The sequence below is a fragment of the Pseudorca crassidens genome, chromosome 10 (assembly GCF_039906515.1).
Source record: "Pseudorca crassidens isolate mPseCra1 chromosome 10, mPseCra1.hap1, whole genome shotgun sequence".
In the NCBI taxonomy this organism is placed as follows: Eukaryota; Metazoa; Chordata; class Mammalia; order Artiodactyla; family Delphinidae; genus Pseudorca; species Pseudorca crassidens.
In genome coordinates this window covers 32964063-32990912 of record NC_090305.1, presented here as the reverse complement: position 1 = coordinate 32990912, position 26850 = coordinate 32964063, and the positions used below count along the sequence as shown (strand labels likewise).

General features: G+C 42.9%; 1 protein-coding gene and 1 pseudogene across 7 annotated transcripts in view; both read left to right on the top strand.

Moving 5' to 3' along the window:
• The window catches only part of BICRAL (BICRA like chromatin remodeling complex associated protein), a 105273-nt gene extending 78623 nt beyond the window's left edge, over positions 1-26650 (top strand). For all 7 annotated transcript variants that reach the window (XM_067752950.1, XM_067752953.1, XM_067752948.1 and 4 more), the window contains 7 exons: positions 12911-13016; positions 13860-13960; positions 15024-15085; positions 16590-16735; positions 17827-17921; positions 20644-20746; positions 22816-26650. In XM_067752950.1, the coding sequence (XP_067609051.1) occupies positions 12911-13016; positions 13860-13960; positions 15024-15085; positions 16590-16735; positions 17827-17921; positions 20644-20746; positions 22816-23603 (1401 nt within the window). In that variant the 3' untranslated portion in view covers positions 23604-26650. The remainder of the gene's footprint in view (positions 1-12910; positions 13017-13859; positions 13961-15023; positions 15086-16589; positions 16736-17826; positions 17922-20643; positions 20747-22815) is intronic.
• On the top strand, positions 15113-16583 carry LOC137231979 (histone-binding protein RBBP4 pseudogene; annotated as a pseudogene).
• Positions 26651-26850: the final 200 nt, after the last annotated feature.

Sequence of the window (26850 nt, the reverse complement as noted above, 5' to 3'; positions counted from 1 at the left end):
ATCCAACCCAGGATCACTGCCTAATTCTGTTGTCATGTCTTTAAATTGGAAACAGGTTTTTTTTTCTTTCTTTCTTTTTTTTAATTTTTGGCCACACCGCGCAGCATGCAGGATCTTATTTCCCCAACTAGGGATCGAACCCACGCCCCCTGCAGTGGAAGCGTGGAGTCTTAACCACTGGACCACCAGGGAAGTCCTGGAAACAGTTTCTTCATCTTGCTGTCTTTCATGACCTTGATTATTTATTTATTTATTTATTTATTTATTTATTTATTTATTTATTTTTGGCTGTGTTGGGTCTTCGTTGCTGCGCGCAGGCTTTCTCTAGTTGCAGCAAGTGGGGGCTACTCTTCATTGCGGTGCACAGGCTTCTCACTACAGTGGCTTCTCTTGCTGCGGAGCACAGGCTCTAGGCACGTGAGCTTCAGTAGTTGTGGCATGTGGGCTCAGTAGTTGTGGCTCTCGGGCTCTAGAGCACAGGCTCAGTAGTTGTGGCACACAGGTTTAGTTGCTCCATGGCATGTGGGATCTTCCCGGACCAGGGCTCAAACCCGTGACCCCTGCCTTGGCAGGCAGATTCTTAAGCACTGTACCACCAGGGAAGCCTGACCTTGATTTTTTTTGAAGAGTCAAACCAACTTTTTTGTGGAGTGTCCCTCAATTTGGGTTTCTCTGTTGTTTCCTCATGATTAGATTCAGGTTATACATTTTTGGTAGGATTGCCACAGAGGTGATGGATGTGTCCTCACGATGTGAACTTGTCGCATTCCTGGTGATGTTAACTTTGAACACTTGCTTAAGATGGTGTCTGCTTCATGTGGTGTCTGATGCATAGTTAATAAGTTTCTTCGGGGAGTTACATTGAGATTATGTAGATATCCAATTTCTTGTCAAACTTGAACACACTAGTTTAAGCTTTCATTGATAATTCCTGACTGAATCAGTTATTACTAAATCAGCTGTTACTGTGACAGTCACCAAATAGAGACTTTCTAATTCCATTGTTTATTCTACATTAATTGTTGGCATTCTACTCTAAGGAAGAGTTTTTCTGTCTCCCCCTTTCACTTATGCCAGTATGGACACATAGATTCTTATTTTATTTAATGTGTTAAAAATTGTTACAATCATTTATTTTGATGCTCAAATTGCTTTGATGCCATTGGGCACCCCTCCATATTGGCTGCTGGTCCTTCTGACATGTTTCCATCGTGCTTTGAGCACTTCCTTTAATTTCTGGCAAAACATGATGTTCCACGTTCGTCTTTCACTTTCCCTGCCCCTGCCCTGGAATCAACCACTTGAGGGACCTTGTTCCTTCTAGTGGAGAACAATATTTAGAAGCAAGATCTGAGCACTACATATTCATTGCTACTGAGGTTGTCTCAGCTGGGACTTATATGTATTTACACATACTCAACATCTATAGCTGTCCATCTATCTATATTAAAAACCATGGGTTCATACTGATACTTTCAATTCTAATCCAGTACCACCAGGTTCATTATTCAAGTCTCCTTTTCCATATTTGTAGCTCTCTTTTCTAACAGTGAGAAAGCCTGCCCCACAATATATTTGCTTATTTGCCCAATCCTAGAAAACAAAGAAAATAGTTTTAGAATTGCTAATTCATAGCACTGTGAAAAACAAACCTACTTCAGACCCCAGTATTGGTTTACATTCTGTCTTTAACCTAAAGGTGTATAGTCAAAATACTGTGTTCAACACCTGAAAATACCACAACATTATAAATCAACTATACTCCAATAAAAATTTTTTTAAAAATACTGTATTCAAAAGTTACTAGAGTTAGTACTTTTTTTTTCCTCCCTTGGTATGGTTATGCTATTCTTTTGAACTATACTTTTGCTTGTTTCTGTTTGTGTTTCATTTTAGAATTCTTTTCCCACTACCCTTGTTGATTTTATCTATTTAATTTCTTTTGAATGAGTGAACCATTAGCATGGTCCCAAAAGTCAGGGCTATGCAGAAAGTGTGCCGGGCAGTCTCCCTCCTCCCTGGCCTTTCTCCCTGCTCCCACCCCTCCCTCCATCCTTTCCTGCCAGTTCTCATCCATCCCCTATTTTCAGCAATATCATTAGTTTCTCCTTTTTTTTTTTTTTTTTTTTTTTTGCGGTACGCGGGCTTTTCACTGTCGTGGCCTCTCCCATTGCGGAGCATAGGCTCCGGACGCGCAGGCTCAGCGGCCATGGCTCACGGGCCCAGCTGCTCCGCGGCATGTGGGATCTTCCCGGACCGGGGCACGAACCCGTGTCCCCTGCATCGGCAGGCGGACTCTCAACCACTGAGCCACTAGGGAAGCCCGAGTTTCTCCTTTATTTATCCTCTGTTTTTTTTCACACAGATAAGCAGATACATGTATATTTTCTTATTTCCTTACATATATATTTTCTTATTTCCCCTCCTTTCTTACTCAAATATAGCATATTATAGATAGATATTCTTCTATACTTTGGGTGCAAAAAAGTGTTCTAAACCCAATATAATAATTCTCCAATAGTAGGAGGATTATTGGATATAATGAAGTATTATGGAGCCATTTTAAATGTTTCTGAAAAATAATTAAAGATTTGGGGGAAGGCTTACAAAGTCATTTTAAGTGACATTTTAAATGTGAAATATTTAAAATGCACATTTAACTGTAAAATATTTAATAAGCAATTTGTTTTCTCTTTTAGAAAAATGTTAAAAGACAATATGGTGAACTAGAAAATAGAAAACCCTCTTGCTTACAAAACAACCAGAAACTTGATTAGGAGGAAATGTACTGCTCCCTTAACAGCAGTTCTCTGGGTGGTGGAATTACAGATACTCTTGTTTTCTTCTAGTTTTAAAAACTTACCCCAGGTAGAGGAGGTGATACCTGGACAGCATTTATCAACATAGTGATGCATTTTTCAAAAATAAGTAAAACATGCCATTGGTAATCACTAGAAACAGTTCCAAAATAGTTCAGAATGAAAAGTAAGCCTTCCTCTTCCAGAGGCCACCACTGTTTCTAGGTTCTTTCTCTTGCCCCAGATATGTCCTCTGCATATACAGCACAAACGTCACATATATACTTATCTCTGCAACACACCATACCTGTTTTTACTTAATTATAGAACTTGAGGATTACTTTATATCTATATATATTGATCTGCTTTATGTTTATTTTAATCAATTATACATAATCAGCCACAGCATGGTCATTTCCTTTCTTTTTCCTTTTTTTTTTTTTCAATGAGGGGGAAAAAAAAATCTGTCTTTCTGACTCCCCAAAGTTTCAACTATCCAAGGTAACAAGAAGCCTACACTGGCAGCTCCAAAGTAGTTTTTGTGACTTTGAATGCCAAAGAGTATTGGGAACTAGATCAGTTGCATTATGTCCTGTGTGTTCTGCTGCAGGTTTTCCAGAACAATTAAAGCATCAGGTGTTTTGGAGTAAGGAAGACACAGCCTTGGAGGCAACACAAGTTGGAAAAATAGTGCTGAGGTGTCATCTAACATTTAAACTCCTAGGACATCCAGAGACATTTGCAGTGACTCTTTTTATAATTTCTGTATAAGTTACTTTATAGAACATTGTAATGAACAAAAATACCATTATCAGGGGCCTACAGTGTTTATCTATTTGGAGAAATTTAATATGTCAAGTTTTGATACTATAAAGCATTAATATTAGAGAACAATGAGTTTTTAAATATCAACTTTATTTTTGGTATAGATAATACACTTATTTGGTTCAGAATTCAAAAGGTGCAGAAAGGTGTATACTACAGTGAAAAATTTCCTTCCTCCTGCTCCCCAGGCACGCAGTTGCCTGCAGGCAACCAGTGTAACCAGCTTCTTGAAGAGCGAACTTAAGTCCCCACCCCAAATTTTCCATTATGAAAACTTTCAGAACCACAGAAAAGTTGGAAGAGTACCGTGAACCTATTCACCTAGATTCACCAGTTGTTTATGTTTTGCAACATTTGCTCTGTGTGTGTCTCTGTGTGTCTCTCTCTACACACACACACACACACACACACACACACATACACACACACTCTTTTCTCTGAACCTTTTGAAAGTAACTTGCAAATGGTATGACCCTTGACCCCTAAATTCTTCAGCAGGTATCTCCCAAGAACAAAGACCTTCTTCAACACAATCTCAGTATTACTATCACCGCCAAGAAATTTAACATTAACATAATAACATTATATCACATTTCTTCCAGCTGACCCAGTAATGTCCTTTATGACAATGCCTCCCTCTAGAAGGCAGAGAACACTGATTTCATTTATTGTCACATCTCTTCAGGCTACAGCAGCCTGGACCAGTTGTCTGGTAGGGTGGCCTCAGTGTGTCGTCTGATTGTTTCCTCGTGATTAGATTCTGGCTGAATGGTTGGCACATAATGTCGATTTTTCCCATTATGGGTGATTCCGATGTGAGCACTTGGTTATGGTGGCCCCCTGCCAGGTTTCTCCTCAAGGTATTCAAAGGTATCTTGTTCCCACATAAGGAAGAAATGATCTCTAGGATGGTGCTTTGGGACCACGTGACTCTCCTGTTTCCCGGCCTCTCACCCAGTGATTTGACTCCATTGGTATATATTGCATTAGTGGTTGCAAAATGACTTTCTAGTTATATTATCCTATCTACTGTTATTGCCTGGGGTTTTTCCATAAAAAAAGAGGCTTTTCTTCTCACATTGTGTGTGTGTTTAACACTATGAAATCATAGTTGTTTTTTTGCATTAATTTAAAAACTTTATTACAGGGAATTTTAAACACGAACAAAGACAAGTTAGTATAATGAGCCCCCATGCTCAATCAGCTCCAGTGCTTACCAGCTCATGGCTATTCCTGTTTCATCCATACCCCACTCAGTCTCCCCTCCCCAGTATTACTCTGAAGCTAAACCAGACATATAAGTTCATCTGTAATTTTTTAGTGTATATCTCCAAAAGGCCATGTATTCTCTTTAAAGTTAACATTGCAATTTATTGCTTTCATTATTCTTTTTGATGCTTATATTGTCCCAAGTTTGGTCAGTGGAGGCCTACTTAAGCTGACTTCTACACTTCTGACACATCCCCACCTCCTTTGAGCACTTTGAAGCACAGGATATTGTAGGCATGTCTTGTGATTACCTCGCCACAGACCTAGAATCAGCCGTGTCTCTGAGGAGCCCTGTGAATTTAAACCTCTTAATGCAGGGAGTCATTTCCAGGATTTAAACTCTCTTTTAAATGGATTAACATTTCAAAAGTTAGTGACAAAGAAGGCAGTTTGCAAGAGTTTAGCCTATCAAACAAAAGTAAACAAATTATTTTAAGTCCAAATCTCTTTAGATCACTAAAAGTTTTAGATTTTAAATTCCTTGAGAGCAGCACCTACTGGTGCTTTGCGGCGCTTTGCCGTGTGAGATTTCCAAAGCAATTACCACTGAAGTCTCCAGCCTGCCCTGCCCCTCCCTAATTTTCCCCATCCAGCTCAGCCTGCCTACCTTACTGTGGAGGCACTGTATTTTCAGACGCCCAGACTTCATAATCTAGATGTTCTTGTTTTTTCCTCTTCCTCTCTACCTTTAATAAGTTACAAATCCTACAAATTCTTCTTTGAATGTCTTATATCCATTCTTCCCAATAATAATGAAAATAATGATCATATTATTAACAACTGGTACATGCAGGGGCTATCTGTATTATTTCTAATCCTTTCTTTGGGGCTACAAGTAGCATTACTGTTCCCATTTCACAGTCAAGGAGATGGAGGTTCAGAGCATGGGCAAATTGCTGTAAAGGCAGACTCCACCAGCTAGCTGTCTCTACCACACTGCTTCCCATTTCTCTCTTTTCTACATCTATACCCTGAGCTAGACTTTAAGAGGGACAGCAGTATAATGGGGAAAACAAGAGTTGGAATAGGAGTCAGAGCTCACTTGCAGGTCCTCCTCTGCCAGTGACTGGTTTTGTGATCTAAGTTCCTATCTTACATTCTGAGCCCTAGTTTTCTCTTGAAAGTGAGGAACCCTAGCAATGCAATAGAACCATCTGGGGAGCTTTGGAAAAACATGGATGCTTGGGCCTCACCTTCATAAATTCTGATTTACATGGTCTAGACTAAAGGCTCTAGGCAGCAGCATTTTTCAAAAGCTCCCCAAGTGATTCTGAAGTGTAAACGAGGAAGAATGGACCGCTGGGTAGATGTTTTCCAAGGCCCATTTGTACTGTAATTAGACAGCTGTAACAGTTGTCGGGGTGATTAATCTGCCTTCAGACTCTCCCTAAAGTCTGGCTTCCACCACATTTATCTTCCTAAAACATTTGCTTGGTGACCTGAACCAAATCATCTGGGAGCTTCCCATTGCACGGGAGAAAGTACCAACCCCCAGCCTGGCCGCTAAGGTTCTCAAGCTGAACTGCTGCTCCAGGTTAGCCAGGCAGGACCCCTCATGGCTCCCTGAACAGGCCAGACTCATCGTGAGCCTCAAGCCTTTGCTGATGGGCATTCACTGAATGTCCTTTCCTATCTGGCCTAGATGCTTCTCCTCCCTCAGGGCACCCAAAGCCCCTAAAAGAATGAAGCCTTTTTCGGACCCTCCACTGATCTCCCCTCCGCACTTTTTATTTATACTGCCCACCAGGTACAATATTTCCTTCACTGATTCATTCATTCAACAGTGTATCAGTAGCTGCCGGGGCCAGCCCTGGGCCAAGTCCCAGGGATGCAACAGTCTTTTGCAGAGCAGGAGGCAGCAGATAAGCCGACAGCCACAAGACAGTATTCTAAGTGCTCTGGTGGAAGCAGCCCAGGGCACCAGGCTCCGAAAAGGAGCCTCTCACCAAGATGGGATGGTTTGAGCAGGTTTCCACGAAATAGTGGTTTCTGACTGAGCCCTACTGTAGGAGAAGGAGGTTATCCAGCAAGAGAGGGTCTGAGTAAAGAATGTTCAGGCAGTGGAATCAGCAAGTGCAGAGCCTTGCAGAGAGAAGAGAACGTGGTTCTGCAGGAGAAGGAAAACAAGTTCAAGTGAGATGTGAAGATTTAGGTGGGAAAGGTAAGCGAGCCCTAAACGCTACAGGACGCTGATGCCGGGCGCAGGAGCCAGTGTCGTAACGTAAGCATGAAATAGTGCAGACCCACTTGAGCCTAGTGGCAGAAGAAATGGAGAGAAGTGAATGGATTTGAGGCAGGTTAGATAGAACTTCTGATTGATTGGCTATAGTGGAGGAATAAGGGTGACACAGAAGTTTCTGGCAGTGACACCCAGGTTCACCGAAATAGAGAACATGGGAAGAAATCATGATTTGAAGGGAAGTTCTGAGTTCAATTTAGGTTGTTTGTCAAGGGTGAGGTACCTTTGGGACAACCAAGTTGTATGGGCAACAGCTACATGTGCTGAAGCAGAGAGTGAATTGTGAGCTGAAGTGGGATTGACCAGCATATATATCGTGATGGAAGCGGTGGGAGTGGATGAAACGGATCAGGAAGAGTGTGTCAGGAGAGGAGGAGCAGCCGGGAGAGAACCCCAAAGCACCAACACACTTAGGGGGTGGACACAGAAAGAGGGGTCCACAGGTAAGACTCAGAATATTCCAGAGAGGAGGTGTAAAACCCTTAGCTTTGGAAGCTAAGAAAGGAAAATGAGGCAGACGGGAGGGATGGTGTCCACAGAGTGGAGTGTTGCTGGGAAGTGGGTGGAAGTCAGGATGGGAATGTTTCTGACACATGTAGCAACAATGAGGCAGTTGTTGACCTTGGTAAGATTTGTCTCCATGGAGTGATATGTGCAGAAGCCAGTTGCAATAGATTAAGGGGAGTAGGGGAGTGTGGTGATAAGCACAGACAACTTCCAGAAAAATGACAGTAACTGACACTGCAGTAGCTCCACGGATGTGTGGAGTCAGGGTGTGGTTTTTATAAGATACGGGAAAGGCTTGAGCTCTTTTCCAAGCTCATGAGAAGGAGAAGGATATGAATTCCAGAACGTTGGTGGGATTCTTTTTATAAAAGCATTGGGGGATGCTTCTTCCACTGTAACAGAGAAGCGGGAAGGGATGAATGGGGTTGCAGGTGATGTCGTAGCTTTGGTGGTAGAAAGTTGAATGAATTCTCACCTGGCTTACAGGTTTGAAGATAATGAAATAGGCTTCAGTGGAAAATAAGCAAGGAGCTCGCCAGGGGAAAAAGAGGATTGCTGGTCATGCATGAGGGCCTGAGGTCGGACACCATAATATGGTACACTGTGTTTGGGTGGGCCTGGTTGTTTTCTGGATGGTAAACTTTCAGAGGGCAAAGACTGTGTGTGGTATCCTTCAGCTGCCTTCTCTGTGATTACCATGGTGCTGTGCATACAGTGAACACCCGAATGTCTTAGTCAAGGTACTTCGGGCTGCAGCTCTCTAGAAGCTCACCCTAACACATTTAGCAAAAAGGAGAACGTCTCGTGTAGTGGAGCTTCTTTATAAGAGTCAGAACCAGGCTCTCTGCTCCTCCCTTGGCCTCTTCAAGATAGCATGGCCTCACCTCTCTCCTTCATGGTCCTCTCTCACTCTTCCAAGCATTTAACAGAAACTGGCAAAAACAAAACAAACAAAAAAACAAAAACAGACTGGCAAGTGCAGTGGTTTCCAAAACTTAACAATGTATCAGAATTAACTGGAAAGCTTCTGAAATTTATAGATTCCTAAGCCCCACATTGGATTTCTGAATCGATCTTTGTGGAATGAACCCAGAAACTTTGTCTTTCAGATGCTCCCCCAGGTGATCTTGATGCAATTAGGCTATAAACCTGCATTTGAGAACCGCGGCCCTTAGGTATCCCTCCCCCTCCCCCAATTCTCAGTTCCAAGGAGAGGGAGTCTGATTGGCCCACCCGTGGTTCAGTCACCCTTGACCAGAGGAGCCAGTCGTGGGGAACATGAGGAAGTGGCCACGCAGGGCCTCTATACGGAGCTCTATACATATAGAGCTGATGCTCTATATGGAGCCTTTGTTCAAATTAGGAAAAAGTGCCCCTCTGAGCCAAAATAGAAAAAAGCACCCCTCTGGGTAGAGAAGCTGCTCACTGACAGGCTTGGCACTTTCCATGGGAAGAAAAGGTGCTCGTTCCCTGGATTCTAGCTCTTAATGCCCTCTAGCAGGTAACAGACCTTTGTGTGTCGAACTGTGCTGGCTCCAACCCATTGCTATGGCAGTGGGGCAATTCCCAGAGGAGACTATGGGCTGGGAAGATCCCAGATGGCCTCCTTCACCCAGCAAATGCCTGTCAGTTGACGAATATCATCTTCCTAGTTTGTCGTTGGCTTCTTACAAAGTGTACCACAGAGGGGGATAGGGATATATTGAGTATTCTGATCCATTGGTGGATTTCTGTATATTCACGTGGTATCAAGATAATACAGGGTCTAAAGAGTTAAAATTGTACATTGATATGAGCAGAGTTCTTGGAGCCAAGTTCTCAACAAAATATCCTTAAATAACTTCTCTATTTGTGAAGAAAATATATTTCAAGAGCAAGTCTTCTCTAAGAGGGACTTCCCTGGTGGCACAGTGGATAGGACTCCATGCTCCCAAAGCAGGGGGCCCAGGTTCGATCCCTGTTCAGGGAACTAGATCCCACATGCATGCCGCAACCAAGAGTTCAAATGCCGCAACTAAGGAGCCTGCCTGCCTCAACTAAGACCCGGCGCAATAAATAAATAAAATTTTTTAAAAGTCTTCTCTAAGAGTTCAGAAAAAAAAAAACCTGAATGATATATTTTCTTTCTGGAAAAGATTGTCAGTTCGGGGGCAACCTAAATTTGGGGGGAATGAGAGAAAGTTGCTGGCTCCTGGGCAGGGGCATTGGACTAGGAGGAAGTACAGACCCCTATGACTTAATGCCGCAGTGGAATTCACTCACTTATTTTCATTTAACAATGATTTACTGTGCGCTCACTATGGTGTCAGGCCCTCTTCTGGTGCTGGGGATACAGCAGTGAACCAGACACACAAAAGTCCTGCTCTGAAATCAGGGGACTGGGAGTGACCAGTGACCAGCGAACATCTGGGCACAGAGCAGATCCCTCGGGCAGCAGCGCTTTCCAAACATACAGACCTAGTGAATGGAGGAGATTCCAGTGGGGCCACCAAACCAAGCTCCCAGTGGATTACAATGCTACCACCATCCTGGCCCTACCCGCCCCGCCCAACCTGTGTTACCCTCATAGCATAAGAGGTGGCGAGATCATTCCAGTCCCAAGGGGAGGGACACAGTGAGGGGTACTGGCAGTAGCTGAAAGATGAAAATGCACTGATGCCAGTGTTCAACCCCCACATGGGTGTGGGCAAGGGGACTGTAAAACACTTACACCAAAACCTGCTCAGGACTTCCCCTGGTGGCGCAGTGGTTAAGAATCCTCCTGCCAATGCAGGGGACACGGGTTCAAGCCCTGGTCCGGGAAGATCCCACGAGCCTCAGAGCAACTAAGCGTGTGCACCACAACTACTGAGCCTGCACTCTAGAGCCCACGAGCCACAACTACTGAGCCCGCGTGCCGCAGCTACTGAAGCCCACACGCCTAGAGCCCATGCTTCGCCATAAGAGAAGCCACCACAATGAGAAGCCCGCGCACCGCAACAAAGAGTAGCTCCCCGCTCGCTGCAACTAGAGAAAGACCACCTTGCAGCCAAAAAAAACAAAAAACAAAAAACCTGCTCAAACAAGAGGTGTCCCTACAGTTAGTAACCTTGTTTTCAGACACAACAGTACTTTATACCCTTAAATGATGGCAATTTTTCAAGCTTTGACATTAGATTACATTGTTCAGAGTATTTTTTTCTCTTTACTCTTCTGTATTATGAAGAAACACATAGAAAAATACAGAAAACATAAATGTACAGTTAACAAATAATTATAAAGCAAATACCCATGCAGGTAACCACTCAAGAAATAGATTATCGGTACCCCAGAACGTACCCCCTTCCATGTACCTTCCTAACCTAGCCCCTCTCCTGACTTTTATGGTGATTTCTTCCTTGCTGTTCTTACAGTTTTACTACTTCTGTATGCATGGATTTTGTTTTATCTGTCTGTTCAATAGCTAGGAATCATTCAAGGTGATATCTGATAAATAAGGTGGGAGATCAGGCTGGGTAATGACATTTATTTATTTTAAAAAAAACAAACTTGTGTGCTCTTAAGCAATTAGGATGATACTCTTCTGTTTCATGTGAACTAGGCATATTGAAAGAAATTCCAAAAATGTTATGTCCCGGCAACACTGCTCTGAGGATTTTGGTCATTTGAACATATTCATTCTGGTTCATCTATTCATCTGTTGATCTCGTTATTTCAGAGTCCCATCTAGAATATAGCCTTGCCCTGTTAGACCACGTTCTTCCAACTTTTACCTGTTTGTTTTTTTATTCAAGGTGGCCCTTAGTTTTGTTTTTATTTATTTACTTTTTGGCTGCACCGAGCGGCTTGCGGGATCTCAGTTCCCCGACCAAGGATTGAACCCGGGCCATGGCAGTGAAAGCCCGGAATGCTAACCACTAGGTCAAGGTGGCCCTTAGTGTTCGTCCCTTGGAAATATTTGTGAGGAAGGCCTGTGCTCACTGTTCACCCCAGGCCTCCTCACAACACGGGTGTCCTTCTTGTGAAGAGCTTCCCTACAGTAGGAAAGTGTGGAGTTATCTTCTAGGGCAAATGCTGTGAAGACCGGGAGATTTTCCCCCGTGGTGTTCTCACTAAGAGATGCAGGTCCGACCTTCCCTGCTAATGGAAGGATGAGCAAAGTGACTGTTTCCAACTTTGTAAAGACCTCCTCCAGTCTTTCTTGGTTGATGTCAAATCCATCTCCATTTCTGTATTAGAAAAAAGGACCAAATAGATAATTAATTGTTTAGAATAATTCATTGTTTAGAACAGAAATATTAACATGAGTTTAGTTGACCAATGGCCAGGTATTGCCAAGGTCTGTGTGAGCGGTGACATGTGAATGGTTGGTGGGAACATTTTGCTTAGGCCAAGGTCACAGGAGATGGTTAAACTAGACTCTAAATCACCTGCTGGTATACAAAATATAAAACTGAAGGAAAAACTGAAAACTTACTGCACTGTGAAGTAGTAATGACATAAAGGATTAAAATTTGGGAGTAGTTTAGAAACCCTTTATCATCTTACTCTAAATGCATTATAGAGATAACAGATTTTTTTAGAGCTAAAAGGAATTTGTTAGTCCTTAAACATCATCCAGTTCATCTTCCTTATTTATAGAAAGGAAGCACGCAACAGTTTAAACATTAGATTAAATTTTCTAATAATATTTTGCTCAGACTAATATTCAGTTGAATTTACATTTCCCAATTACATGGCACCTGAGGTTATCATGACATGAACTAGAGACATCCCAGACGGCAGGGGTGAGATTTCCTTTAGATCATCCACACAGTGGACAGCGAATGTTGACAGTAGATTTGGGATTGGTGCTTGGGCCCTGACCGGGTGCTCAGCATCCCTGCAGACCCCACATGGGAACTGATACTCAGGGTCATAATCCTTGCAGGCGTGACATTGCATTACTGAGGATAGAAACTGTTGGGGGTAGAGACTGGTTTCAGGCTCAGCTTTGCATCTGAGCACCATGAACACAGGAGTTCCAGGAGTGAGAAAGCAGAGGCTATCAATCAGCTCAGCTGGGATCAGTCATCCCTCCTGAATGGCGTCAAGAAAATTCAGCAGGCTTGTAGACTTTAAAGGGTACTCTTTGCAGTTCTCCCGATGCGATAGGAGAATAATGTTTTTAAACTTTTGTAAGCTAAACCGAAGGTGATGCGGGAGACTCGTTAACAGACTTGGTTGGCACTTTAAGTGATTAAAGCTTTTATCATGATATTAATTTTTCCATCTTGGCAATGTTTTTTCACAGGCTCAAAAAAAAAGTTTGAATCAGACTTCCCCCATTTCTGCTTCCAAGACTGCAGATGGCCTGAGACAAGCGCCCATCCCAGGCCTCTTGAGCACAGCACTGCCAGGTCAGGAGCCCCTGTTGTGAGCTCTCCTTGGTCTGTCCCAGTCCTCCCAGCACCAGGGCACACTCTTCACGCATCCCTCATCCTGCATCTCTTCCACTCAGCCTCACCTCCGCTCTGATCCTTCCTTCTTTCCGTATCCTTTCCACCCAAATAATGTACCATGTTGCATCTGTAGTATCTTATATACTAATGAGGAAAAGAAAAGCACTTCTGTTTAAATTACAACACATTAAATTATGTGAAAAAAATGTGCTGCTTAGAAACAATGAAACCTAGTATCATACGGCACATGCGACTCTGTGACTATCCTGTATTTGTATATTTAGAATCTCCCCCCCACACTCCCCCACCCCAGCCAAAAACAAAAAATACGGTGGGCCGTGTCTTCCATTTCTTCTAAAGCTTTGAACACCCGCACTGTTCAATAAGTACTAGAAAAGATGACGGCATGAACACTCCTAGCCAGTCTTCTATTTGGGCCTCCCTTTCTTAAGTTGTGAGTATTCGGGGGTTCTGTAATACTGACAGATCACTGCTTTGAGGCCTATTCCTTAGACCTTAGATAATTTGAAACTGTAGCATTGACAGCTTTTATTTATTACCATTTATTTATGTGTTTATTTCTATTTATTACCTAAATAAGCTTTAATAATCCTTACCTCTGTCTTTAGAGCTTTGGTAGATAAGTGTACTTCCTGCTCTCCTTCCTCACAGCCAGCACCCATGATAAACAAATCCCTTTCAGAATGTTCAGTAATCTGTGTACATTGGACTCTAGGGGTTACACAATGGGCCTGATTTACTGTTTCTGTTGAACGTCGTCTCATGTGTTCATTCTAATAGGACAGGATTCTGGAAGCAAAGCTATACCGGTGTCCTTAGGAACCACACAACCACAGCAGGAAAAAGTCGTTGGATCATCTCCTGGCCAGCCAGTTGTGCAGGTAGAAAACAGTTTGCACAGCTTCTTCTCAATGTTCAGCACGACTGACAGAAAATGTGGTCGCGTCGCCTTCTGTTTGCTAGTGGCTGTCTGGCATCACCTGCACAGTCAGCCTTGTCACCCTGTGTGCCCACAAAAGTGCTCACTGAAGACCTTCCCCGAGAGCCATGCCTTGTAATGTTAATGTTTATAGGATGAATGTGTCTGTTCTATTTCTCACATGTTTACAGTTCTTTCATTTCCTCATGAATTAATAGTATACCAGCAGCCAACACATCATAGGCACTCAAAAAATGTAGTTTACTGTTGAATGATAATGATTGTTATCCTATCAAAAGTGAATCTGTTCCTCTTAGTTATACTAGAGATTTTTTTTTTCCTGCAGGAGTGTATGAAGTAGTCAGTCCCTATGGTCTTTTAACCCATACTTGTCTGAAAAAGAAGAAAAAAAATTTTTGTTTTCAGTTTTCTAAGGCCTTAGTCTCTTCTCCATCAAACTTATAATAGCTTAATGAAATCTGTGGTGGTCTGGGCCTGCCTGGAATACTCAGCGAAGGATCTGGTTCAGCTCTCAGGTTCTGATGGAAGGCGTATCTGTTCCTTACCGTGACCCAAGAAATGCCCTCTGCTAGGTCACACACCTGGACTGTATGTGACAGGAGCGCAGACGTGTTTGCTCCCTTATTTACCACTGAGAGGATGAATTAAGGACCGTCTACTGAATTTTCAGATGTTGATGGAGTTGTTACTTAAAATATATTTCTTCAAAAATATAATGAAGCTTTGTAGAGGGAGTTGGGAAATCAGGCTTTAGGGTACAGCTAAGTCCTTCCAAGGAGCTGATAGTACAGCTTTCTATAATCTTGACACAGTGCAACTTCGCTACATGGGTCTGTGGGTTTCTTTGTTTCATTTTTCAACACTGGCAAATTACAGCAAATGCTACATTTAGAGTCTGCTCTTGATAAGGATTTGAAAATATTGGAAACACAGTGACCCTTATGTATAACTGTATTTTGCTTATTCTACAAAAGGGAATAATAAGAGGTGTGTTTTGTCTTTAGGTGGACAGTCATTCGGGAGGACAAAAGAGGCCTGCTGCAAAACAGCTAACGAAAGGAGCTTTGTGAGTTACCTTCGGAAATGACCCATTTTGAACATTTTTCTAGGTTCCTAACCTTCAACAAATATACAACAGTCAGGTTATGATACTACATATTTTTTAAAGTATACTTTGGAAATCTTTCCCTATAGTTTATTTCTGCTAGGAGATATCTATATCTATATCTATATCTATCTCAAATGTAGTTTGAGCCTACCGTTCACCCTTTTGTTCTTAAGGAGAATAGTTCTTTGTCTTTTTTAGCAACCACATACCCTTTGATTGGCCTGAGGGTCTCTGAGGAGAAGCAAGGTTTAATGAAGTCCTATGTCCAACCAAGCCGCGCAGTTGGTACTCACACTGCTGAAGTGAACTGCCTTTCTTTCAGTCCTTCTAGTGAGTTCCTTCTTGCCACAGGATCAGCTGACAAGACTGTTGCCTTGTGGGATCTGAGAAATCCGAAACTTAAGTTGCATTCCTTTGAATCACATAAGGATGAAATATTCCAGGTTCAGTGGTCGCCTCACAATGAGACCATTTTGGCTTGCAGTTATACTGATCACAGGCTGAACGTCTGGGATTTAAGTAAAATTGGAGAGGAACAATCCCAGGATGATGCAGAAGATGGGCCAGCAGAGCTGTTGTTTATTCATGGTGGTCACACTGCCAAGCTATCTGATTTCTCCTGAAATCCCAGTGAACCTTGGATGATTTGTTCTGCATCAGAAGACAATATCATGCAAGCTTGTCCAGTGGCAGAGAACATGGATGATGGTGAAGACCCTGAAGGGAGCGTGGATCCAGAAGGACAGGGATCCTAGGAGATGTCTGCACTTCTTGTGATTTTAGGCTCCCCTTTTCTTCCTCTCAGCCCTGAGATTGATTTAACACTGGTTTTGAGACACAGACTTTGTTTGGTTATTCGTCTATAATAAGTTCTATCAATGATGTTTTTTAGTCCAAAAAATAAAAAAAATAAACTTCTATGTTCAGAACAGAAATATTACCATAAGCTTAGCTGGCCAGTGGTCAGGCATTGCCAAGGTCTGTGTGAGCGCCCACACTTGAATGGCTGGGGGGAACACCATGCTTTTGAGGCCAGGGGCATAGTTTGAGTCCCCTGTGTTGATGGTTAGACTAAACTCTAAACCCACCATGATGTATGAAGTATAAAACTGAGGGGAGGGCTTCCCTGGTGGCGCAGCGGTTGAGAGTCCTCCTGCCGACGCAGGGGACACGGGTTCGTGCCCCGGTCTGGGAAGATCCCACATGCCGCGGAGCAGCTGGGCCCGTGAGCCATGGCCGCTGAGCCTGCGCTTCCGGCGCCTGTGCTCCGCAACGGGAGAGGCCACAACAGTGAGAGGCCCGCGTACCGCAAAAAAACCAAAAAAACTGAGGGGAAAAAAGACCTGCTATACTCTGGATAATAACATTCCTGTGTCTCTCATTGTCTTTGCATGCAAATAACCATCGTGATTAGATTTCTTCACATGACTCAACACTGCCATTGGTGATTTCTCTTTACCAGCATTCTCCAGCAGTTACAGAGGGACCAAACCCACACGGTGACACCTGATAAAAGTCAGTTCCGATCACTCAGTGACGCAGTGCAAAGGCTGCTCTCCTACCATGTGTGCCAGGGCTCCATGCCCACGGAGGAAGACCTGAAGAAAGGTAAGCAGGCTGGACCCCCAGAGTGCCACCTTGACACCAGACACCCTCCTAGGGACGCCCTTCTGGGGACTCACCCCACAGGAGAACCAGAGCCTCGTCACCCCCAGATGGTAGCCAGGTTACTGTTTTTCATTGCAGACCTACCTTCTTCCCAATTTACTTGATTTCCCAGTCCACGTTGAGGGTTGTGACTTATTTTTCTCAGCATTCTTTGGAGGGATACCCAGATGTCCGAATATTTTATGGACGCATTTGAGGGCAGTGAATCCAGAGCACTGTGTGGACGCTGGCTGCAGACAGGACGGCCCTGGACGAGGTGCTGTGCACGGTGATTCAAGCACAGTCCTTGCGTTTAGATAGAATGCATATGTACCCTGAGCTGCTGCTATCACTTTTATGAATTAGATAGATCCTGTAGTTCCCAAAAGGCATTCTTTGAGGTTCCAAAGTGAGTCCAGAGCAGGGTCTCTGAGGGGAGTGCAGCAGTCAATCCACTGTGAGCTTCCCTGGGAGGACCAGGGAAGAGTGTCCACATCCAGCATTAAACAGGGATGTGGAGGTTCTAAGAAGAGTGAAGTGGAAAACGTGAGACCTTTGGAGACAGAGAGACAAAGGACAGAGCCACAGGACCATGACCTGCGAGATGCCACGGACGAGTTGGTGTCGTTACGTGAAACTGGTCTGCCCAGCCCGGACAGTAGGACTTCATTGTCTCAGCGGTTTCAGTTTTTCATGCTGTTGGAAGGAAGTGGAGGCTTAGGTCACCTACTAGTAGATCATTCTCTGTTCATTGATATTTGCTGCTGGTCTGTGTTAACGTGGTTTTCTTTTATAAATGATCTTAATTAAAGGCATTATGTTTTTAGTTTCCTGATTAGAGTGAAAATAAGCTAGTATTAAAATGAGTTTCTGTGATCACATTCCAGTGAATAGTGAGGGACAGGAGTGCAGAAGGATGATGTTTAACCAAGGGAGAACTAAACTAAGAAGAGAAAATGGAGGAATAATTCATTTCAGTCCTAAGGAAAAAAGGACCTAGTGAGTGATTTGCACTCTTACTTTTTTTTTTCTCTCTCTCTCTCTTTTTAAAGTTGACAATGAATTTGAAACAGTTGCCACTCAGCTCCTAAAAAGGACCCAAGCTATGCTTAACAAGTACAGATGCCTGCTCCTGGAAGATGCCATGGTAAAGTTCCACTACCAAGCATGTTTGTTTCTTAAACTCCACAGGTCACAGCTACTAATTCAGAGAGAAAAACTTAAAGAAATTACATTTTGCCAACATAGTTTAAAAGGCACAAATACTTAAAGTTGTAGAAAAACTTACCTTTGACTGAATCTTCTACTAACAGCAGCTATATCTGCTATGCTTTCCATGGTTGATCGCACTGAGTCAGTGCTATTGTTTTCCTGGTTCCAAATGAGGAACTAGGGCTTTGGTTACGTAATTTGCCCAACATCATACAGCCAGTAAGTTTGCAGTGTAATTAGCAGAGCTAGAATACAGACCAGGACCACCTGACCCCCATCCGCACTCCGATGCTGTCCACTGCCTCTCACCAACCAGAAGACGTGGGAGAGGACCAGCAACACTTCTGCTGAATATTGTTCAGAATAATATCTGAAAAGATGAGGTGGTGACAGGTGTTAAAATTAGTTTTGTCTTGGGAATTCCCTGGCTGTCCAGTGGTTAGGACTCTGTGCTCTCACTGCCGAGGACTCGGGTTTTCACCCCGGTCTGGGAACTAAGATCCTGCAAGCCACGTGGTGCAGCCAAAAAAAAAAAAAATGTTAGTTTTGTCTTGTTTTCAATTGAGAGATCACTAGCATGTCATAAAAATCATGCTTAACAGGGAGATCAGCTTGATGCTTTGTGACCACCTAGAGGGGTGGGACAGGGAGGGAGGGAGGGAGGCTCAAGAGGGAGGGGTTATGGGGATGTATGTATACATATAGCTGATTCGCTTCGTAGTACAGCAGAAACTAACACAACAAGCAATTATACTCCAATAACTGTAAAATAAAAAAATAAATAAATATGACTCTTTTGTCATATATTACAATAATAATTTCCCCCCAAAAAAATCACGCTTAATTTTAAAACGTACAACCTGATGGATTTTAGTATGTTCACAAGGCTGTGCAAGCAGCACCACTCGTTAATTCCAGAGCATTTTCAGCACCCCAAATAGAAACGAAAATTAGTTGTTGTTTTTCCCTTTGGCCGCACCGCATGGCTTGCAAGATCTTAGTTCCCCAACCAGGGACTGAACCCCAGCCCACAGCAGTGAAAGCGCTGAGTCCTAACCACTGGACCGCTGAGGAACTCCCCTAAAATTAATTTTAAAACACCAGATAATTAGAGAAAGGAGTAAGGTATCTCAGAAAATGATGGAAAGACCAAACCTAGCTGAGATTTTAGAAGCAGTTCTAAGATCATACAGACTTTAATAAATTGGTCTCTTACCAGTGGCTTTTCATCTGAGATCAGCTTTGAAAATGTACCTTGAGAGATTAGCTGAACTACATTATACACGTACGCAATATAGTATAAATATGTATGTGTGTGTGTTTGTGTTTAACTAACGTGTATATATTTACAGGCATACCTCAGAAACAGTGGGGGTTCAGTTCTAGACCACTCAATAAAGTGAATATCGCAATAAATCAATTCACATGAACTTTTTCGTTTTCTGGTGCAAATAAAAGTTATGTTTACACTATACTGCAGTCTATTAAGTGTGCGGTAGCGTTGTGTCTAAAACAACAATGTGCATAGCTTAATTTTAAAATACTTTATTGCTAAAAAATGCTAACCATCATCTGAGCCTCCAGTGAGTTGTAGTCTTTTTGCTGGTGGAGGGTTTGAAATATTGGGAGAATTACCAAAACGTGACACAGAGACATGAAGTGAGCAAATGTTGTTGGAAAAGTGGTGCCAATAGACTTTCTCGATGCAGGGTTGCTTACAGCCTTCAATGTGTAAAAAAAAAATGCAATACCTGCAAAGCGCAGTGAAATGAGATATGCCTATACTTATGTATATTAAAACTGTGCCACCAAAGTCTGAAATAGTTGTTCTTATATTGACAGTCATTTCTGAAACTAAACTCTGTGATATCAAAAAGACTAACTCTATCATTTGTGAGAAAAGGACCATTTGGACAGACTTGGACAAATGGACTAATTACTTGGACAAATTATATCTGCCATGAATTTTTATGTTAAATAAGACCCAGAAATATAATTTAAGATTTGATTCTGTACAGCAAAAAATAATTCTAAGGAAAGCTTTAATACAAAACATAATTATAGGGAATTCCCTGGAGGTCCAATGGTTAGGACTCTTGTGCTTTCACTGCTGAGGATACGGGTTCAGTCCCTGGTTGGGGAACTAAGATCCCACAAGCCATGCAGCATGGTCAAAACACAACACAATTATAGCATAGCAGAATATAAAGTAAAAGCTTATCCTAATGAAAAGATTTCCCACATATTAAGCAGAGGAGGAAATAAGAAAAGTACAGAACAGTGTGTATAGTTGCTGCCATTTGTGTGCAAGAATAAAGAACGAAGAACGTAAATTTGTGTGTGTGCATAAACTATCTCTGGAAGAGTTTATTAAACTGCTTGGCACGAGGGTTCCTGCAGGGAGGGCCCTGGGTGGGTGAGGAAGGCAGTGCACAGGGGAGGCGAAGAAGGAAGGCTGACTTTCCACATCCCCTCTAGTACCTTCTGAAGTTTGTACCAATGTGGTAAATTACCTTTCCCCAAAAAACACGATTCAAAAAAGTATGTCAAGGATAAACATATTCTCCTTTCTGATTGCTTCCTTTGTCCCCAAAACACAGCGAGCTGTTTGCACTTGTTAAAGGGCATTTGAAATGACTAGGCTTTCTCATTTTCAGCGGATCAATCCCTCCGCTGAGATGGTGATGATCGACAGAATGTTCAACCAAGAGGAAAGAGCTTCTCTGTCCCGGGACAAGCGTCTGGCACTTGTAGACCCCGGTAAGAAACGCCAGAGTAAAAGCAGAGGAGAGCTACCGCCAGGGTTCAGGGACTATGGCTTTGCGGAGACTGTCTGAAGTGACCTTGGAGTTTGAAACCTGAAGGTAGATCCTGAATTCTGGGGAGAAAAAAATCCAGAGTTGAGAGCAGGATATGAATACTCTGAAAAGGTTGTTCTGCAAAATCCAAACTGGAATTTTACATTCAGTTAAGTGATTCTTCTTCCCCATTGTAAACTCAAACTTATCAATCTTTCCCTAGTTTTTGAGAACTAAAGTAAGTCAGAAGCCTTCCCAGAAGCAACTAAACCTCAGCAAATGATTGAGTTTTCTCACTATGTGCAATGCATTGTTGGGGGGGAATCAGTGAAACATGGTCCCTGCCCACAGGCTCTAGTAGATTGTAGTGCTCCTTGTTGGTACTCTTCCCGCACCCCATCAGCTTCCTGCCATTTGCATCTGTGCTAGATTCAACCCACATTCTGCCGTTTAAAAATGAATTCTCTGTACTTCTTTCTAGCGTCTAAAATTTCTTAAATCGAATAACATAACAATTTGTGGAATATCAATTTTTACCCAGACTTTTACCATCCTAGAAAAGGAATGTTTTTATTTCTCCAAGTTTTCTTCCAGTTATGGTTCCCATTTGCATACATCACTTATAATATAATTATAATCATATATCATGTGCTAGATGTGATTTTGTTATTCTAATTTTCTTCCATTTAACACATCTGAAGTTTTTATCCTGTTGCTATAGTCTTCAAAATAATATTTAATAAATTTTTAATATACTAATTCGATAATTTGGCTAATCCATTCCCCTCCTATTGGAATATTATTTTCCTCTGGCTTTACTTCTATTTTTCTAACATCTTTTCTGATACTTAAATATTAAGGTTCAGCCTTGTGTTTGATGTGGCTTAAGAAATTTTCAAAGAGAATACATGATCCTTATACTCAGTGTAAAGGGAGAGTCCTAAGGAATTGCTGTATACCTAGGAGAATCCTCAAATCTTTCCAAAAAACAAGAGAATAATGTGAGATATATTTCTGCCCCTCTTTCTTAGAACGTGAAATCCCCTATTGCCACTGGGTGAATTGGGCTTTGGGGATAAACCCTCCTCTTTTGTCACAGCCCCTCAGGCCTGGTGTCACGTGGGCAGGGGCATGCTCCGTCCTCCTCTGTATTGTACGTGCACAGTGTTTGTTGGGTGGAATCGCCTTTTTTGATTTCAAGGCTGTATCCCCTAGATCTCATATTTTGGGATTTAGTGAACAAATCCACGTTTGTGGCTTTATAGGTATCACCAAAGCTCTATTTCACTTTCATTACTTCCAGAGTGAACACTTTCTTTGCCCTTGCATAACAGCAACCTGCTTCCCTCCCTCCGTACCCCCCACCCGCTAAATCCTCACTAACACTTCTCTCGCCATTCTTGGCTCTTCAAGCCTGGCACAGGTCAGCACTCACCCTCAGACCCGGTTCCTCCATACCCCACCACCCTTCCAAGCAGATGCCATTTAAGGTGCATGTTGATCGTTCGTTTTGTGTTCCTGGCAAAGTGCCACCAGTTATGCCAGGTCCCCTGCCACGCGTTTAGAGGGACTGAAGTGCGATCACCCACAGACAAGTAGTTGTGTCCTCCCCGGCCCCCCGCCAGAGCCTCTGTTCAGGGCCTTCTGCTCCAAGGAAGAAACGAGGCTGATACTAACATCTGATTGCTGTTTTCAGACTGTTTCAAAGCAGTCGTTAATAAAAAACTGATCCAAAACTACAGTGAGAGACCAAGACAAAGTGGAGCTTTTTGCCCATTGGGTTTTCCCATTTGTCATCCAGCAGCTCCTTTTTCAAAGAGGTTTAAGCTCCTCTGGAAGCTGCAGCCCCGCAGCCTCAGTTCCTTTTCAAGGACGCCCCTCAAGTACTGTGCTTCTGCACATTCCTGGCCATGAACAGCTGACTCGGTGTGGTGGGGTAGGGTGGGGTGGGTTTGCACCTGACCCACTGAGGGGCCACTGTCTAGTCCTGTCTCATTCTTTCATTAACGTTCTTTTTGTTCCCATTTCCAGAGGGCTTTCAGGCTGATTTCTGTTGTTCCTTCAAACTCGATAAAGCTGCTCATGAGACGCAGTTTGGCAGGAGTGACCAGCACGGCAGTAAAACAGCCAGTTCCGTGCATCTGACGGCCAAGGCCCAGAGCAGAGACAGAGCCAAAGCAGGCGCGGCAGAACCCACAAATCATGACCAGTTTCATCTAGTGCCTAATCACATCGTGGTCTCCGCAGAAGGAAACATTGCTAAAAAAACCGAATGCCTCGGCAGAGCACTGAAATTTGACAAAATGGGCTCAGTTCAGTACCGGAGTGCGTCTGAAGAGAAAACCAGCCGGAAGGACTCCGTGAAAGGCAGTGAGTGCTCTCCCGGCCCTGAAGGGCACCGGAAGAACTCGTCCAGACCAGATCACGGTCCTGAGAGCAAACTCTCAAGCCTCCTAGTAGATTCGCACCTGGAGATGACGTGTAATAGCTCCTTCCAGGACAAGACTCTGCGGAATTCTCCAAAGAATGAAGTTTTACACACAGACATCATGAAAGGGTCAGCCGAGCCCCAGCCTGATCTCCAGCTCACTAAGAGTTTAGAAACAACGTTTAAGAACATCTTGGAACTCAAAAAGGCGGGGCGGCAGCCCCAGAGTGACCCCACGGTTAGCGGCTCTGTTGAGTTAGATTTCCCCAACTTTTCTCCAATGGCTTCGCAGGAAAACTGCCTGGAAAAGTTCATCCCGGACCACAGTGAAGGCATTGTAGAAACTGACTCCATTTTAGAAGCAGCTGTAAATAGTATCCTAGAGTGTTAATAGCCGCAGTCCTCCCCCACCTGCCCCTGAGACCCTGCCCCGGACAAGTTACATTCTTTCCTGGCAAAAGCAATGGAAATGGTCTCCTGTCTCCAGCCTGCTTGATCTTTCATCACAGCTTATTCTTTCTAATCTCAATCCCATTCTTTGTTTAAGAGCAATACTTGTCGTGGTTACAGGGAGATCCTTCAGTAAAACTGATCCTTGTTAGAAAGCAGTCTGATGGGCCCTACACATTTCAAGTGTTTTGAAAGTGCTTATAGTCATTTTTTTGTTTGTTTTTGTTTATCTGTTTTATTTTTTTTAAACACTGTAACTCAATGAGATCACAGTACACTAGGCCCTGGGTAAAATTCTGACAATCATAAGTCATTTGAAAAGAACAGACTTATTAAAGAAAATCAAACAGGACTGATAGAAGATACTTTCTAAAGAAATCCCACTGCATCTCCAAATTTTGGCTTTGGGGGGTTCTTGGGGTGTCATGGGCCGGGAGACCACATGGCTCTCCCCTTGGCCGCCTCCGAGCAGTTAGTCCTGGCTGCTCTGCCAGGACCCACGGCCCTGGCGTGAGCACCTGTAGCGCACAAGCAGGGCTTCCTGTTCATCGTTCAAGTGCTTTTCTGATGCTCCCGGAGCAAAACCTCACCTCTTCAGCATATCCGCGTTGAGTTTCATCTAGGGAATACTTTGTTTTGAGTTGCGACAGCACGACTTGAGATAATCTCACCAGGCGAAATAAAAGAAAATGGAAACCAGTTAAGTGGCACAGTGTACAGGGGAGGCCAGGATAGAGCCATGAGGTTTATAATATGTATATATGTAAAAGCATATATATGTTAACTATTGAGAAAAAACAAGGGTTTTGCGTTCTATAATTGGATCTAGGCAGCATACAATGTATGTTTTTGTTGGTTGCTGGGTTTTGTTGCATTTAACCTCTCTTTGCACCCCTCCCACAACAAATAGGCAAGCGTCAAAAGTATTTTCATTTGACAACTATGTTGTAATTTTTCAGTTTAAACGTTAAGGGGACTTTGGCCTTGTTTCTGCTTCTTGTTGTCTGAGAACAGTAGTCATCCCTGGCAGCAATCATTACCAAAACACAGACAAACCAAAGGTGACCAGCCAGCCCACCACTGAGAGGAAAGATCTGAGACCCGGGATTCCCACTTGAGAGCCAAAGGACATTCCCTGCCATAGTTTGTGTTTGGCCCACGTTCATGTTCGTGAACGTGATTTATTGCTTTATTTATTTATATTTCTTTTCAGGGAGCTTTCCCCAGTTTCCTTTCTTGTATACCTGCCCCAGGTCATCCTGTTTCTGTTGACACTTTCATTCTCAATGTCATTGTAACCATCAGTATCTCCTAGCATTGGGAAAGCTACATATGGTATTTTGTATGTACCCTCTTACATACATGTGTGCGTGCGTGTGTCTGGGCTGTTCAGATCCAGAGGTCATTTTGGCGACAGTGTGTACACGCTCACCCTCCCTGTTATGTGCACGGGCTCTCATTTATTCTGTCCATCTCTCTGGCTTTAGAGGCACAACCCATGTTGCGCCACTCTAACATGTTGCCAAGATCCGCTTCTGGCCATCCCCAGAATGGGGATGACCCCCCTGTCGTCATGTTGGGCATTTCTCTTCCAGGTTGGCCTGCAATGGAAAGGAAGGCTTCTGATTACTAGAAAACACAGTAACAGAAGACCTAGACTCTCCCTGCTCCTTAGTCCCCCAAACAAAGAAACCCTGTGAGACAGCCAGTCTTCACAAAAGCAAAATACCTTCTCCCCACTCCCACCCCTGAGCCAATAGAAATTGGAAAATCTGGGCCATTTTACGGTGACCATGTTTTCCTTATTTGTGCCAATGTCCAAGTTGCAGATTTCCCCTTCTTCCTGTATTGTAACATATTAGAAAGATAAGTTGGTATTGCCAGTTGGAACTTTCTGTTTGGGTAGCCCTGGGGTAACACCCTGCCCTGAACCCCATGATTTCATAGGCTCTTCTCTTAGGGCTCATGCTCCCCTAATTCCTAGCAAGACTTAAAGATGGTCCCTCCTGATCAAATTCTTCTCATTGTGGAAATTTATACGTAGAAGCCTTCACGGAGGCTACTAATGAGTTACACTAATTACTGAATCAGTGGAATGCTTAAGAGACAAGATAAGCTCCATGTACGTTTGTCACCTCTCTTTCTTCCCTACCCTGCCCTGCTACCCCAGTCCCAACTTTTCGATATACCATCTTAAAGGGTTTTTTAAGCCTTGACACTTGTCTAGAAAACGGAGAGCCTAATTTACCAAAATGAAACTTGTAAATTTTTGTGTCCTTGTATGTAAGTTTACTTTTTATGGAGGAAAGATTCTAGATAATGACAAATGACGATTATGAAATGTATTTTACTCCTGTGATTAGGTCATAACTCGCATGTCGAGGCCCCTCTGGTGGAGGGTGAGAGCTCAGCCTCGGATGGCCAACATTCAGTTGTTCAGATTCATTAGTCAAAGTTAAGTTTTAGAGCTACTCATACTCAGTAACAAAAATCATTTTCTTTTCTTTTTTTTTTTTTTTTCCTGTTGTGGAAAAGTGTGAATTTGTTATTAAGCATTTGATTTTCTGTGTCCTTAAGTACTGCCTAAAGATAAAGCAAATTTTAAACTGGCAATTACGAAAAAGAACTATTTTAGCGCTGAAGAATTTAGCAGACTTTGTTAGATTAGGGAGGCCTTACAGACTGACTTGACTTAAAGAGGACGCGTCACTCACTGTCAGTGTGGTGTGGGCTTTATTTGCTTAAATACCTTCATTTGTATAGTATGTCTCACTTGAAATTGCTTTGTATACATTTTGTAAAAATATTTATAAAATGTTTTGTAAAAAAAAAAGTATAACAAATTGCAGTTTATTTTGTTATGTTGGATAAATACTGTTAAAAGAAACCAGTCAGTAACTATATTGTTAATCCATGGTTAGGAAATGTTTAGTTGGAGATTACAAAATGAAACAACCATTGCAATACAGCCAAAGATTTGGGAAAATGTGCAACTGTGATTGTCTTGATTTTGCAAAGAGGAATGGCTGCTTTTCCCAGAAGAAAAGGGTAAGTAAATGTCCAGTGGGAGTTCTGTTATCAAATACCATTACCAAAGAATACCCCTGCCAGTGAGGGGGTAGGATTTTAACTGATCAGCCTTTCTGAATTACAAGTTAAACAAAATTGGTCAAGGAGAAAGTTTAGTC